Source organism: Orcinus orca, chromosome 4 (genome assembly GCF_937001465.1).
Source record: "Orcinus orca chromosome 4, mOrcOrc1.1, whole genome shotgun sequence".
NCBI classification, from domain to species: domain Eukaryota; kingdom Metazoa; phylum Chordata; class Mammalia; order Artiodactyla; family Delphinidae; genus Orcinus; species Orcinus orca.
Window position 1 is genome coordinate 3,480,620 of NC_064562.1, and position 17,943 is coordinate 3,498,562.

General features: G+C 39.5%; 1 protein-coding gene across 2 annotated transcripts in view; it reads right to left on the minus strand.

Moving 5' to 3' along the window:
• Nucleotides 1-17,943, minus strand: part of PDGFC (platelet derived growth factor C) — a 218,468-nt gene that overhangs the window by 44,632 nt on the left and 155,893 nt on the right. For both annotated transcript variants that reach the window (XM_049709036.1, XM_004266172.4), the window contains exon 3: nucleotides 9,737-9,917. In XM_049709036.1, the coding sequence (XP_049564993.1) occupies nucleotides 9,737-9,917 (181 nt within the window). The remainder of the gene's footprint in view (nucleotides 1-9,736; nucleotides 9,918-17,943) is intronic.

Here is a 17,943-nt window from a genome sequence, read left to right on the forward strand (position 1 = left end):
GAATATTTTCTCAAGCAAATAACAACTTAGTCTTTAATAAGGACATTGCTATATAAATAAAAGAAAAAAATGAAAAGATGGTGACTTTAGCTCTGTTCTAAAGGTATTTTTTAAATGCATAATCGTTAAGGCCAAAGAAAATTGGAGAGGAGCCTACTGCGGTAACATTCTGAAACCAACACGCAGGTGGATGCGTAGTCCTTGCATCGGTGGACCTGCAGGAGACAAAGCCAAGAAGCAACCTGACTGACACAGAAGAACCACACAAAAGCTCTGGCAGGCGGGGCGTCGGGTACCTATGGGCGTGGTAACGACAGGGAGACTGCATATAGGGGGACGGGTTGGAGATCGCAAAGCCGTCAGACACCCCAGAAAGACTTCCCCACTGGGGCAGAGAGGGACATATTCCCTGCTCGGACTTGTACCCTGAACAGGATAAAACTGAGCATTTATGGCCTGGGGAACCCAAGCATAGAAGGGAGCAGTGATGTTATTCTGAATGTGGGGTGAGAAAGCTGAATAAAAACCTTTATACTTAACGCTGTCGACCCTCAGCTCTGAGTCCGTAGAGCTGGTAGCCAGGATTACACCCTCAGCTAAGATGCGAGGAGAATCTGGGGGTTTTCAAGGAACTGAGCCGCCTTTACTCACAGGACAGTAAACACCTTCATCAGCAAGCCCATCACACACACAGAATGTCCAGTCAGCTTCGAAGGGGTCAACTCACATTCTAGACTGAGCTAAGAATTCAAGTCTGAGGGTTAAATCAACGCGTTTTCGGTTATGCGAGGTCACAAAACCTTTCTCTGTGATACTCCTTTTTCTCAGTAAATTCATGGGGGTTTTACTCCCTTCCCAAATAAGGAAGTAAACTAAGAGAGAGGAAGACAAAAGATGGTACAAACAAGGGATCTAATTCAGGACAACCGCAAAGGGGATGCTCAGGGCAGGAGTGGAAGGAGACCCCAAGGATGATGGCTGTGCAGCAGGTAAAGGGCAACCGGCCCAGAGGGAAGCAGACAGACTGCTTCTGCAGGGATTTCTTCCCAAAGACAAAATGATTAGGAAACCTGATGCATCTGACTGTACTGAGAGGAGATTCACACAATCTGAGGAATGATTGGGGGATGAATCAATGATAAATACACAGAGAGCTCAGCAAACCGCAAAATGACACAACTCTAGGGAGAATAAGACAAAACAGAGGGCAGGAAAGGAAATGTAGTCACAGCATCCTTCATGGCTCAGCTGTGAGAAATGGCTGCGCGGCCACCAGGGTGCATGGGGTGCATTTGGATCTTGATATAATTAGGATCTAACGGAGGACGGGGGGATGGATGGGAAGGGGTCTGTGAAGGCAGGAGGGTGAAAAAGAGTGAACGTCTCACCTCCCAGAGCGTGACGTCAACAACGTCCACAGACAATTCTTAAAACCAAAGACGCCAGAAGTAGCGACAAAAGCCTTTTTGACCTGAAGGTCTGAAGGTCAATTCTAAGAGCATCAGTTAAAAGAACCAGAAGTACCTGCCACCAAAGGACAACAGTCGAGGCAGGGGAAGTGGGCAGCAGGGGGCAACTGCTATGTCTGTAACCAGCCTAAGAAAAAGAGTCGCCTTTCAAAGCTATGTGCAAGTGTAACTCAGACAAAAATTACAATTACATGTTAAAAAAACAGAGTGAGGAGAATGAAAGAACACTTCCTGATGGCTGGAACTGTCTTGTTTTACTGACAGCGGCTCATCACACCCATCCCAACCAACAACAAAAGAATACGTTGTCCGGAATGCTGCCTCACTGCTGGACCTTGGCCACCTGTGAATTCCCAGATAAGCTAGTGTTGACCAAGGAAAGATGGCGGGTGGTCATGTAGCCTAGTTCCACGGGGAACAAACACTGACAATGGACAGAATTGATAGGTTTTAGTCTACAGCTTAGAAAAGTCGGTACAATAAATGCAAGTACTACAAACTGAAATCATAAAAATGTAAAATAAAATTCTCACTGGAATAATTTGAAAAAAAATCTGAAATCTATCCATCTGAAAGTAAGTCCCACTCTTTTCTGCAGTCCTGAAAAACAGAGAATGCATGGGCACGTTAGCTATAAAATACACGAGCAGAGTCTCCGATCTGTTCCATAAAATATTCATGCTAGTTCGAATATAAAAAATATTTCCCCAACAACTTCAGTAAAACTCTCTGTGTCCTGCTCAGTTTATAGTTTAGAGAAATTTCTTGCCCCTAATTCAATGTGAGAACGTTTTGGAGCATAATATATAAGCACATTTGATGAAAATGCAGATAACTGGGCACCACTCCAGAACTAGAGAATCATAATCTCTGACATCTGAAAACATACATTTTAATAAGCTCTTGAGAGGTATTTATCATACAGTTGTTATCGAATTTATACTAGGTAACTCCCAGGGTTTTTGTCCGCTTGTTTAGTTTTTTTCTCTTTAATCTAAGAGTTATGACATCCTCTGCTCTCAACAATCGCCTCTCTTCCTTCTCAAAATCTTTCCAAACCACTTATAGGACACACTGACACACTGTATTTGTATAGGTATACAGTACGTATCTCTTGTCCAGAATAAGCCAGGTTCTTAGAAACACAGGGCAATACCATATACACCTCTGAATTTTCCCATAACAAAATACCTCATCACATATTCAACAAATGTTGAAAGAATTAACAGGAACATGGATGGGGATATTGAAGAAAAAGTATTTCTTTTATCGTTTTAAATTGTAACAAACTTATTTCTAGAGAGCAGTTCTCTCCATTGGGTTTAGGTTGCTGTATTAACCCTAAACTTCCAAAACTTTGTGGCTTTCGATGTACAATATGAATCAAACTTCAAACCTTTAATTCACCTAACTTCTAATTTACAGCCCACTTGCACATCGACTTAAAATGATCTGCGCGCCTTTTACCATTCCCGCAGTTGTAACAACTGCCTATTTCTTTCCAACTACAAATCATTCTATCTGTGAAATTCCTTCTTAGATAGCTAGGAATTAAATGTAACAAAAAGAATCAGCAGAAATGGAAGACAGCCCATGCCCTTCACGTGAAAGGGAGCTCTGTGTCCATGGAGTAGAGGGTGGGTAGAAAAATATATTTAACAGCTCTTAGGCAAGTAAGAGTTTAGTCTCTGCAGCAATTGTATAATTTCTTTGATGCAAGAAAATACTGTCACCTCAAGACTCCCTGCATAAATATACAAGTACATTGTATATTTTAATAAAATTCAAATCATTTCAACGTGTTTCAGACTCCAGTATAGACATACAACACTTGAAATACTTCTTCTATTCTCTGCTACAGAAAAAATTCTAAGAACACATTTTTCTCTGAATTCTCTCTTAAGGTAAATAGAATTTTATTCTGAAAGGTTTACCCTAATTTTCTCCTTGTTCAAATCGGTTTAATACAATAACATAGGAATGCAATGCAGTTTGTTATGAAGATTTATGATTTTTAAAAACCCTGAATACATTCTGACCTTATTTTCCTAAGGCATTTGTGTTAGGATATTATTCTAAGTATTTTTATTCCAGCCCCGCTGCTGGAATAAAGTGAATCAATGAATTTGATGCCTTGTTTGAGAGTTAGCTGGAATTTTTCCTAACCTGAACATAAAAGCAAATCTGCCCTTCTGGTAAGACATTCCTTGACAAGATAGTAACAGTGATAAACCTACTGGCATATCCAGAAGGGAAGGAAACCCCCAGTCCTTTCTGCCCCGGAGCCAATGTTCACTAAGCTGCTTTGTTCTCTGCGTCCTGCATAATTAATAACTCTTTGGCGATCAGTCATGCATTCCTCATTGGCACCTCGGGCTTCCAGTGTCCTCTGAGCCTGCCCCATGGAAGGCCCTGCTGCTGCACGGCTGCCCCTTCACTCCCCACGCGTCCTTCACAAGAAGGCCGCTCAGGAGAACGCACGGTGGGGTCACAAAGTGGCCGCCATACTGACCCTCTCTCTCTCTCTCTCTCTCTCTCTCTCTCATACTTTGCTCTCTGGGTATGATTTTACTAATAAGAATAAAAAAGATGTGCTATCCAACAGATGCCATTGATTATACATATTGAAAAGGCAACACAGGGAACTAGATTCAATATTCCGTGATAAACCATAATGGAAAAGAATATATTAAAATAACATATATATGTGTGTGTAACTGAATCACTTTGCTGTAGAGCAGTAATTAACACAACGTTGTAAATCAACTGTAGGTCAATGAAAAATGTAAAAATATTAAAAAAATAATTTTGGGTATTTAAAAAAAGAAACATTAAAATCATACAAATAATAGAACAAATGTGGAAGTAACTTAAGATGAGCTGCACGGGATTGTTGGGTATTAAAGGAGCCTTCCGTTCATTCAGCCCCGCACTCTCCCCTTTTCAGGCAATAAAGTAAAGAAGATCAAAATACACGGCGTCAAGTGGTATGGTAGCGCTAACATCTATTTCTTTTCATCTAAACTGATCCAGTCATTAAACTGAAAATGAGAGCAAATAAACTGTTGAAAATATTGTTACTACTTCTGATCTTAGAGAGCTTAGATTAAAGCTCTTTAAAAATATTCAATAAAACCATCCTGAAAGAAAGCGGCGGTAGTTTAATCACCCTTCAAAATGTTAACCAGTTTGGAGAAAAAGAAAATCCTCAAATCTTATAACCATTTAAAAAAGTATGGATTACAAGTAATATTATACTCAAGAAGAAGAGTTCTCTATATAAAGAATAAAACCACCAAAAATATCAGATCTGGATTTGTGCAGTTTACTTCAAAAATAGGTATGGTTTTGTGAAGTAACTGACTGACAAAAATACGCGGTATACTTTACATGAAGGCTGAGATTTTTTAAAAAATAAAACACTTTTAACAACGTTTTTTGATATGAGAAAAGATGTTATTTTTCAGCCTTTGTAGGTTTCTTAACGTTTTAAAATAATGGTGCTTATGCTACAGTACCCAGAGTGAAACACACATACTCTATTATAAATTACTCCAAAATTAAACAAGAAATTTTCTTTTCTTTCTAAGAGATCTGAAATGTGCGCTGGCGCTCACTGTGTGTGGTCTCCAAACAGAAACAGGCTTGCACTGTTTTATTTCAGTTTTGCTTCATTTCTTCCCAAACAATCTCTCACTGCTAATCTACCAGGCCTTTTTTTCCCCTCTTCTAGCATAAAGGAAACAAAAATCAAAGCCATTATTAACTCCTTATGCCCCTTCAGAAAGCTGGATATATATTGTTTGGCATCCAATTGCCTGCATTTCTTTTCCATTATGTATTAATGGAGCAGGATTGGGGAATATACATTTCCATAAATAATTCTTGAAAACAGCAGGAAACTTCTATAAGTTTTAATTAATGTCGTCAATCTGGTACTATTTTTTTTTAAAGCTACAAAGAACTAGCTCTAATTTCAGGTAAACATCCTATGCCACGTTTTTTTTTTCTAAACTAACAGTCTATAATATCAACTTAAAAGAGCAAAATGGAAAGATAAATGTTATTCATGTCTTAGTCTAAGGTACCTGGGAATCAAGAGAATGGTACTGAAAACATAACATTACAAAGGAAAGCATATCTCTATATAAAACACATATGAACTATATTAGACCAGCATCACTTTGTCCGAAATAGTAAGGGATCCCTTGTTTAACTACACGCTCTCTCATTCACTGGTGGAGGGAAAAAGAGTGGGTAAATCATCTTTCAAAGGCGATCCCAATTTTGAATGGCAACACGTGTAGCAAAAACTATTTCTGAGAACTTTAACTAATGCATTAAAACTCTCCTGCTAAGACGTATGGTAATCAGAACCACAGAGTCTTCAAGGTCGACTGGAATAAATATTCATTCAAGCTCCCAAAGAGGGCTGCGGAGTTCACTCTCTTCTTTGTAAAATATAAAGGATATTAAAATAAACTTTCTCTATAATCGTCCCAGAAAAAAATGTGATTAAACTCAACATTTTTTTTTCTATGTGTCCATAGATGCAAAATATTCGTTCTGATCATTATAAAAAAGCAGGTAAGGATGATTAGACCCATCAATGCGTATGACGTCATACGTAGGCACTAATTTCTTTACCCCGGGGGTGTGCTCCAGTCCCCAACAACAACAACAAGAAAAAGAAGGAAAGAAATCCTCCTCTTTAAGGAGGACAAGAATGGAACCTTGGCAATACAGCCTAATACACCGGGACCAGGAGAGTATGTCGTGCCATTACTGCGATTCTTCAGTTTTCTGGTTTATGAATCGTCACTACTCTGTCACATACAGTAAGTGAGATAGCTCCGTGGGGGGTTCACCCCCCCCCAGGGGTGACGGCGGATGAGGGAGCACTGAACAGCTGCACAGCGACAGCTCAAGGCGGGAAGTTCACAGTGCACTCAGGGCCTGTGCTGAACAGCACGGTATCATTACAAATTTAAGAAGCCATCGGGCCGGTGGCCCCTCAGTCCTCCTGTGCAGCAGGGGGTTTGCAGTCAGGGAGACCATGGCCTCTGGGGAGCTGGGTGTGTTAATTATGAAGTTCATCTCTGGGAAAAAAGAAAAAAGAAAAAAGTGTGAGCGAGGATCCAGGGGCTTGGAGGGGCACTTGGCCCTGAGCAAATGCCCCAGAACTTTAAAGCCTCCTCTCCAAAAGGCCAACTTTCTTCCCTGAGGCTTTCCTTCGCTGGTGCACAGATAAGACTGATGGATGATGCCCTGCTGGCAGGGATGCGGGGGGAGAGGGTCAGGCAGGGAGGGGTGCCCTTGAGCAAGGTACACTGATACTTCACAACACTCTGGGAGGCTAGAGTGCAAAATCGCTCACCGATTTTCACTCACCAACTCGGGGCGGTTGTTGAGAGCAGAATGAGTGTGGGCTGCATGGAGACAGCCACGGCTGCACGGGATCAGGGCAAAGGGTAAGTGAGGGAATGGCAGGTAAACCGTCAAAGTAAACTCACACCCTGAGGAGTCAAAGCTTGTGAGACAGTACGATTCACGTATCAGTGATCACTCCAGAAAGCCATCTGGCAAGATTAAAATCACCAGGTCACACATGTTAAGCAAGGCAGGAACCTACTGTCCTCTTCTCTTGCTTCTTCTGGCCCCAGCCTGATGGTTTCCTAAGCGTAATGCAAACTGTTTCCCCAGGCAGCCATCGCAGGGCAACTAGTTACCAAGAAGTTAGTTACCAAGAAAGACACGTTCAACAGAGCCCAGGAGAGTGTCAATCCGAAGTCCATATTGACAATTTATCCAACTATTTCAGCAACGATCTAAAAACGTACTGAACTTAATTTTGATGATGCAAACAGAAATACCCTCTTCACCCAAAGTCTTCCAGATGCAGTTTCTGGTCTTAGTCACAGTGAATCCCTGGTAACAGGTCAAACCCAGGGGGCAGGGTCTTTCCCAGTCCAGAGGATGGGTGGTACTTACAGCAGATCCTTATGGGTCTTTATCTCATCTCCAGGCTCAGGAATCTGACACACACATACATATGGAAACACAAGTGTCAGTGAATCCGCTGTTAGTTAAGCTGGGGTGACTGAGTTGTATGGTCAACTCAGTATTCAACTACTTATTGAAAAACTCTAATGGGGCCAGAACTAAGCGAGGCACTGTACATTTCCTGTGTTTTTGTCTTTACATATTTTATTTCTTCCACACCACTCCCGTGGGTTATACAACCAGGCAACCTATGAGATCATAAAATCAGAGGAAGGCAACACTTGGTGTCCGCATATATATGTTTTTGCTTTCATGTCTTATTCTGTGGGATGATAATAGACTGCTATTAACATAATGTGAAGACACTAGTTCATTTAAAATACTGTACAAATGGCTTCTCAGTTTCAAGTTTATTTTTGTCACAGGTTTGGGATAAAGCAAACCTTCGCTATGATACAAGACCTACCATTATGTTTTACAGTAAAATTTGATTGTTTCATATTTAAGAACATTAGATGTGCTAAATACAAACTGGAAAATATGGACTGTATAACTTTGTGAACGTGTAGCTTTCTCATGGCTCCCAAGGGCGTTTTAGGCTTAAAACAAATATTAAACTCATGAATTCTGTGAAGCAGCGTACTGTGAAAGGGTGATAAACAGATTCTTAGTGGCTTCATTCAAACAAATAGTCACAGTATCAAAAGGTTTTTAAATAAGTTCATCCTTGTCTAATATTAACACTTTTCTAGGTGAAATTATTAAATTTTATTAAATTTAAATAAAAATGTTAAACAGTTAAATTAAGAAAATTTTGGAAATTAACAAAGGACATGGTAGAGAATCTACACTGTGCAAAGTATTTCATAATGGAATAGAGACACAGATATCTCAAATAATCTGTATCAGAAAATTGATCAAGATTCACAACGTAAATTCACAGCATATTTTAGAGGTACCTCCCTTAACTTCAACTGTACACAGTAAATGATTCTGTTAATAAATAAATTATTTTTCCAACTTCACTTTACATTCTGTTGTTTCTTTTCAGCTGTATCTCAAACGATACTTAAATTTCATAATTTAGTCAGTTGCTTAAATACTATTCCACAGAATTGAGTTTGGGCAATCAAAAAAGGAAAATTCCTGCTTAATGTTACAATATGAATAATATATAATTATTCACAATGTTTAAAAATTATAATATAATATTATATTATAATATTATATAATATATGAATAATGTATAATCATTCACAATATTTATATGTTAATGTATAATTATGCATAATATTTACATATCGATATAATATATAATTATCATAATTATAATTATATATATTCTAATTGTAATTATAATAATTATATAATAATATATGAAGTTCAATATTGATCCCATATTTTCTAATTGGCCTCATGAATTGTTAGTGTGCTGGATGCATTATTTTTATACCTGGTTAGAATATACATGTTAATTAATGCATGTAGCCCACACCATTTCATGTTCCCAGTGTGCATACTGATTTGCTAAATCTGTCGAAATCATTAATGATATCAATTTTATATTCTTTTAAACGGTGATACTCATCATATTTGAAAAGTATACTAGGTGCCACCATATTTGTATAAATAGTTCTGAATTACCATTATAAGCAGCATGTGATAAACAGCCAGAAGGTTTTCAATATTTTTGTTGCAGCGCAACAAATAGATACAAATGTTTGAAATAATACATAAAATAAAGGGAATAAACAATTGCAATACAAATAAAAACAGATTTCCTAAATCCCTGTGAGAATTTTGAAACTTCCTCTTTGGGGTACAAAGGCCATAATATTATTAATCAGGACAAATATTAAGATAAGTAGGAAAACTGAGATAACTACTTTTTAAAATATATTTTACTAAAACACTGATTTGAAAAGAGTAGTTAATAAGTTTACCTTTCCCCCCAAAAAAGATAAAATGACACATCTAAAAAATCAACTTTTGGTGGGTACAGAAAGGAAAGATGACACCTTAATGGGGGGAAAATGAAAACATCACATAAAAGCGTGGACTTTTAAGGCAATGGAGACACTAATAATCTGTAGTGAATAAATTATAGTTATAGCAATAACCATAGTGACATTTATGAAAAAAAAAATCAAGCTATGGAAAGGTTTTTGGTTCTTGGTTTTCCTAAATCTCTTGTTTAAAAGGAGAAAAAGAAGTGACCAAACAACTGATCCAGATACATAAGGGCATCTCTAAGTGGTACTTACTGGCATGACAATGTTATAGTGGATGCAGAACCCGGGTTCCGAAGGAAAATATTCATCAGACACAAACCGTATCCTGATCTGATTGCCTTTAGAAATCTGCTTTCCCGGAACAGTGCCAGACCCACACCAGCGCCCTAATACGGCTCCGTCGCTGGGTTCCTCGACCTCTACAAAATCATACCTGCAAGAGACCAAGACAGAAGAGACATCAAACCATGGTCTGTTATTTTAGGAATTCAAAGTCCACGTCCATGGAGACAATGAGTCCCTGCGGACCACAGCTGTGAGTTCATCCCAAATTTAACTGCATAAATAGAATAAAATCTTCCAAAGAAGAGACACAACTGAAAATGCATTCCCAATTAAAGAAATACAAGTCTTCTATTCTAAGCCCTCCAGTTTTACTGGTAACGAACTTCAAATTCATTTAAAGAGCCATGTCAAAACTTGAATATTTTGTACAGAGCGACCATATCTGACGTTCATGAATTATTCAATCTAATCTCCATTTGGATATGACAGTTTTGCTCCAACTTAATTTCCATGATCACTGCCCATCACTTTCCGGCAGTCACTCCTTCAACCCCAGTCAGGCTCCTTGGCCCCCTTTCCTCATCTATGTTCCAAGCTTTTCTAGAGCCACTTTTTTATAGACACGTCCTCCAAATCTCACTCTGTACTGCGCTGCCTCTGTGAGACCTTTCTGGCTGTTCTCAGCTCACCGCCATCTTTCTCTTCCTGATAAACACGTACTTTTAACTACGCCTATGCAAGTGGTCCATCTTGTTAGCTAGGCTGTTAAACCCTTGAAGAAAGGAATCAATTCTTACATCTTCTGGTTTACACTGTGCTACACACAGTATCTTAAACCTATGGAATGAATGCTTAATACTTTTCTGACCAATGTTAACTTGGGTTTGAAAGTTTCAATCAGTGGCACTCATGGAGAGCAGGGCTGCCCCTTATGAGAATTGTGAGAAATGTGTAGAGCATTTTACATTGTCTCAATGGGGGGGGGGGTGAAGTGGGCAAGGTCCGTGGACACCCAACAAGGGACAGTCCCCAAAATGGGTGTTTGCTCCACGCCCTCCACGCCTTTCAAACAGTTCGCTGGACACTCACGTAGGCAACATTTCTGCTATCGTCCATCTGAGTCTAGAACGTAATACGGTCACACAGAAGCACAAATATGTTTTGCAGATTTAGTTGAAGCCAAATTTTCTAGAAATAGAACGATCACGTTAAGTCGAAGGAAGTTTCTATACTTTGGAACAACAGCTACTACTTTGGAAAATCAAATCACTAGTAGGAACATTGCTTACTCTTTGCATCACAGTGAAAACCAGAAAACATACGCATTTAGTCTGAGTCTGCTGCTTAGAAGATACAAACATCTGACTACTTCATTTTCCGTTTCTTGTAATGGTGCATGTGTATTTTAATATAAATTACTGTTATTATTTCAGCTTTACAGAGCATGTAGGCCACTACATTTATTTTTTAAACAACTGCACATATAAATAGATGATCGCTGTTATGAATTGCGTTTCACAATAGTAAAGAGGACATTGCCAAACTTTTCTTAAGGGAGGTCTGACATGGATGAAAACAACGGGTTGGTTTTTTAAAAAGTCTAAATTCAGTAGATACCAGACAACTAAAATTAATACACTTTGTACAGTACAGAATTCACAGAAGAAAAAACTGATGAAAAAGGACGAAGTGCATAATGAACCAATTGTACTTATGCAACTCTGTCCTCAAGCAGTAGCCAGAGCTCTCCTATGGTGTGTAACTTAACCTGTTCCAGCCTCGTTTTTCTTGTCCTTAAAATGAGGAGAATGCTACCTGACTTACGGGGATGTTTTAAGAGAGGGAAGGCGGGGCAGCACACGCGCGGTGCCTAGACGTCGCTGGCACAGAGCTCCCACTCAACAGTTTGCCCTTCCTCTCTACCCAGCACCCCTTCGCTCCCACCCGGCACCTACTTTAATGTGACCCTGCGACTGTGAAAGCAACAAGTAAGAAAACTCAGATACCGGAGGAGAGCACAGCTTTTGCTCGATCACACGACGAGCCTGGGTGGTAAATGATAAATGCACAAGGCAGCCGGTACAACCTTCCCAGGAGTCTTGCTGTGAAGATGGACCAGGAAGGGGGGCGGGGGGGAGGAAGATTTGGGTAAAACAGACTGAGTGGTTATTTCAGACGTGACGCGGTATAAAAGTTGATAACTAGCATTTTAAATCAAAGAGTAACTTTTATACCGAGATCGTTTACGGGTGGAACAAAGTCGCTTTTCACAGAGTATGTCTGTTCTGTGTTTGGGAGGTGACGCTCTCTGATATGGGTCACCATCAGGGCTAGTTTGCAGACAGCTGATTTCAGGCCTGGTCAGTCATTCCACGAGTACCTGCGAAGCACTGTGTTGGCCCAAAGTGCCAGCCCACCAAGTGCTGGGCTAGATTCTTGGGATACAGAGATGAAACCATAGCTTCTATGGGCTCAGGGTCCATTAAACAGCGCTGAGTGCTCTAATGAGGTTGCTTAGGAAAAACGGGCAGTGCGGAACCCTTTCAAGGTGAGGGAAACCCTGTACAGTGAGATGAGGGTCAGCCTTCCAAGCAGCATCTGGGCTGTCAGTGAGTCCTGACTGACCAGGGGGGACAGGGAGAATGGAAACGCATTCTAGCGAGAAGCACAATCCCGAGGACGTAACAGAGGAAACCAGGGGCCCGGGGTGGTCCCTTGTGAACAGAGGATGGAGCTCAAGCTGGAAGAACAGGTGTAGGTACGCAGGCCTTGAAATTTCAGAGTCGGATGTTAGAAAAGTAGTTTGGAGACCAATGTTCCAAAGAGGTTAAGCACAGTGTGAAGAGGTTCTACCCTTCTTTAAAATATTTGTCCACATTTAATGAATCAATTAAGTTTTTAGGTGCTACTTGTATTTTTTAAATTACTTTTTATTGAACTATAGTTAATTTATAATGTTGTATTAGTTTCAAGTGCACAGCAACATGATTCGGTTATACATATACATATATATATTTTTTCAGATTCTTTTCCGTTATAGGTCATTACCAGATACTGAGCGTAGTTCCCTGGGCTGTGCAGTAGGTCCTTACTGTCTATGTATTTTTTATATAGTAGTGTGTATATGTATGTTAATTCCAAACTCTTAATTTACCTCCCACCATCCCCCCTTCCCCCCCTTTCCCCTTTGGTAACCGTAAGTTTGTTATGTCTGTGAGTCTATTTCTGTTTTGTAAATATGTTCATTTGTATTATTTTTTTCAGATTCCACATATAAGTGATATCATATGATATTTGTCTTTCCCTGTCTGTAAGTCAACATTTTCAAAAGTCAAATTTCACAGAAAAATCTGGATTTCAGGCCCTTTTAAAACAAATTTGAACATCTGGTCATACTAAATATTATTAGCCCCGGTGTGACTCCTTGTGTTACTCAGATCTGCAGAACCAGCGTCAGCTCCAGGAGAGGAGGGCCCTTTGTCCTCTGGCCTCACCCGAGCAGCTGGGTGCCAGGGACAGAGAGCGTTTACCACACGAGGTCAGTATGGCCTTCACTCTTCATGGAAACTGAGGCTGGGCCAAGTGGAAAGGGCTTTAATGAGACATCCTCCTTCCAGTTTTTAAAAAGCCTTGTCTGTTTCCTACGCTGCTTTATTATTTTTTTTCTTAATAACCAGATCTTCATTTATTTCCATCACTTGCCCACGTGGGCATCTGAGTTTGCTTCCCTTGCAGACTCTGGGGCACCTACAGGAGGTTTCAATGAGGCAGCAGCATAGACACAGGATCACAACACGTCTGAGGATGCGGAAACGACAGCATCTCAAGTGTGGGCAGAAAGAAAGCCCTTGTAACAAAAACATCCTGAAAAGGAGCCCTCAGGGAAGCAGGATGGCACAGGACGAAAGCAAGAGGGAGGGAGAGCGTCCACCCAAGCAGAAGTGGGCCCGCTGTCACTGCCAGAGAAAGACCAAAGGAGATGAAAGCCAAGAAGCATCCCGTGGGCCTGGCAATTATGAAGTCATTTTCAATAAACTGGTTGGGTGAACACATAGTGTCAAAAACTTTCTTCAGATCATTTAAAAATCATTTTATTTTCTAATTTTTAAAAATTGAAGTAAATTTGATTTACAATGTTGTGTTAGTTTCAGGTATACAGCAAAGTGACCCAGTTAAACGTATATATGTTCTTTGTCAGATTCTTTTCCCTTATAGGTTATTACAAGATATTGAGTAGAGTTCCCTGTGCTGTACAGCAGGTCCTTGTTGGTTATCTCTTTTATATACAGTAGTGTGTATATGTTAATCCCAAACTCCTAATTTATTCCCTCCTCCAGACCATTTTCAAAACAACTATTATAATCTTTCTAATAGAAACAACCCAAGAGAAAAGAATACCATTTGCAAGGAACCTAAAACTAACAACTCACATAACTATTTTATTATACATATTTCCTTTTGATTTCTGTTAAAAAAAGAAACACCAGGGACTTCCCTGGCTGTCCAGTGGTTAAGACTCTGTGCTTCCACTACAGGGGGCGCAGGTTCAATCCCTGGTTTGGGATCTAAGATCCTACATGCCGCCGGTGTGGCCAAAAAAAAAGAAACACCATATGTGTTAATCTGATGTGTAAGCTCCTTATAAGTATTTAAAAGGTGTTTTTAGGGGCTTCTCTGGTGGCGCAGTGGTGAGGAATCCGCCTGCCAATGCAGGGGACGTGGGTTCGAGCCCTGGTCCGGGAAGATCCCACATGCCACGGAGCAACTAAGCCCCATGCACCACAGCTGCTGAGCCTGCACTCTAGAGCCCGCAAGCCACAACTACTGAGCCCGTGTGCCACAACTACTGAAGCCTGTGTGCTTAGAGCCTGTGCTCTGCAACAAGAGAAGCCACCGCAATGAGAAGCCCGCGCACTGCAACAAAGACCCAACGCAGCCAAAAATATTTTTTTTTAAATTTAAATATAAGAATAAAAAGAAAGATCTTACTGGCCTTAATTCAGCAACTCACGACAGCACACAATTTAGAAACAAAAAATAATAAAAACAAAAGGAGTTTTTAAGCACACTCAGAAATATCTAGATTATCAGTGTTAACGTATTAAGGCACAAATAAGTCTTAAACTTTGCCATATCTAACTTGTATCCTGAGACAAAAATCACTGTCCTGCAGAGAAGAGTGACAAGTAGATTATTACTTGTTTCATGAAGATTTGCTACTGAATTTGACACCATTAAAAAAAAAAAACACCCCATAACCCTAATCTTTATAACAATTTTTGGATTTGCAGTTAGATAGCTGGTAATTAATTCTCACAAGCTCATACAAGTCTGGTGCATACAAAAATTTATCATCGTATTTTAAAGACCTACATAGTTTTTCATTCCATGAAGTTAAATGAAACGAACATCTAAAAAGTGCTCTGTTCTTTGCCTTTCAGAAGTAGAACTTAAGTTATACTACTAATTGTTTCATAGTAAATTTGGCATTTTAGGATTTGTTTTTCAAAAGCAGTGTCATTATGATAATATAATGCTAAGTTTCATCCAATTATTCCACATTAATTTTGTGAATCAAAACAGTAAATCCTCTTGCTAAAAATAGCATTCTTATATTTAAATCATATTCAAGTCATCTAAAACAGACCCAGTGACAATCTATTTGAGACATATTACCATGCCTCACGGCTGCTTCCTAACCTTCAAAATAGAAACAAAACAGAACAAAAACCACTGCCACTCGATTCCATATTTTCCTCTAACTTGTTTCTAGAGTGTGGCTGGAAAAAGACTAAAGTATTCAATCCAATTATCTTCCCCAGTACTTTGAAATTTTTCTTTTTTCTCATAGAATGCCATGTAGAGAATATGGGACTCATTGCCTAAGTTGGTTGGCTGACACACTACAACACAGCTCAAAACATCAAGAAGAAAAGGAAGAGAGAAAACAATGATAAAAGATTATCTGCAGGCCTCAGCCAAATGAATGGGAGAAAATAAAACCAAGCAACGTTTGACCCATAAAACTGAAATTACAAAACAGAATCAGATTCAGAAATCTACACATGCCCAGGTGACTTTTCTGGAGACATGGTAATCCTATAGCACACTCTCAGGTATTAATGTCCCACGTGCACAGTTGCTCACATCAGTATTTAAGGGATTTACTAAACCTATTTTAGGGGCCAATCAAACATCACTTTCTCATGGAAACATGATACAGTACACACAGCGCTAAGTGGTTTGTAACGAGCACTCCCTTTCTCTATCATACCCCTGGGGTCCCACAGAGGATTTATGTTCTTTGATGTTTAACAAACAAGTCTGGTATTGTAGACAAAATTTTCATTCTCACATGGGAATTTAAAAACTGAAGATAGGAGAGCTGCTGAGGACTAAACCAAAGAAATAAATTCACTTGTAAACACAATTGTCCGACACCTAGCTTCCTTCCATGAAAATAAACCAACCCTGCAAAACAGGCTGTTTCTAGTTCACACTAACTAAAACCCTGTCAATTAAATCTACCCTGTGAATGATCGAACCCGAGGGTGGTGTGAAACTCTACCAACAAATAGACATGCATCTTCAGAAGGCCTCGTTCTACATGTGTCGGCGGGAGCCTGGGCTTGTTGGGGAAGGTAATAAACTTAACAAGATGACAGCTGTGCAGCAGTGCTCCGCGGCTTACACTTTGGTTTAACAGAAGACAACCCAGACACAGAGTAAACGTTTTAAATCCCTATTTAGGCACCAGAATGGTCATCCATACTTTACCTTATAATGAAAATAAATTTTAATAATTATGCATGTTGGCGGGAATGCAAATTGATACAGCCACTATGGCGAACAGTATGGAGGAGGGTCCTTAAAAAACTAAAAATAGAGCTACCATATGACCCAGCAATCCCATTCCTGGGCTTATATCCAGAGAAAGCTGTAATTCGAAAGGATGCATGTATCCCAATGTTCATCGCAGCACTATTTACAACAGCCAGGACATAGAAGCAACCTAAGTGTCCACTGACAGATGAATGGATAAAGAAGATGCGATACATACATCCAATGGAATATTACTCAGCCATAAAAAGGAATAAAATAATGCCATCTGCATAGACGTGAATGGACCTAGAGACTGTCACACAGTGAAGTAAGTCAGAAAGAAAAAACAAATATCATATGATATCTTTTATATGTGGAATATAGAAAAATGGTACAGATTAACTTATTGGCAAAGCAGAAATAGAGACGCAGACGTAGAGAACAAACGTATGGATACCAAGGGGGGAAGTGGGGTGGCGGTGGAATGAATTGGGAGATTGGGATTGACATATATACACTATTGATACTATAAATAAAATAGGAGAACCTACTGCATAGCAAAGGGAACTCTACTCAGTGCTCTGTGGTGACCTAAATGGGAAGAAAATCCAAAAAAGGGGATGCATGTACACGTATAGCTGATTCACTTTGCTGTACAGCAGAGGCTAACACAACACTGCGAAGCAACTATACTCCAATAACAATTTTTTAAAAATTACACATGTAACACATGTTACACATAGTCATTGCTCTTTATACATTCCTTTGATCCTCACAAAAATCATAAAAGGTTAATACTGTTATTTTGCCCATTTTACAGATTATAAAATATGGAAAAGCTAAGTACCCAGCCAAGGTCACATAGCAACTAAGTGTAGAGCGAAGGCTTCGGTTTTGGGAGCTGAACTCCAAAGCCCACGCTCTCAAGAGCGAAGCCGTACTGCCTATTATATTTAAAATGTTCCTACTTAATTATATTTCCTCTATTCTGAGGCTTAACAGTATAGAATTTATGTGTCTTTGTCCAGATTGGCCAAATGAACTTGTTCAGTGGCTGGAGAACCATTAACAGTCATTCAAATAAATTAATCAGTCAACTTGATAATTTGGGCATATACATTTACAGGTATTTATTTTAATTGACTCAGGACTGTCTACTTTTAAGCACTCAAAATTCGTTACGGAGAACTTTAAACCTACATAGGAAATGCGTAAGTCAAAGCAAAGAGCACGCTGCAGAGGGAGGACAACATACGATGGAGTAATTCTCAGGAAAATATGAGAGTTCTACGTGTCAAAAATGGGGGTGTTGACTGTACATGGTAGGAAGTGAAGAGTTTTAAATTATCTTA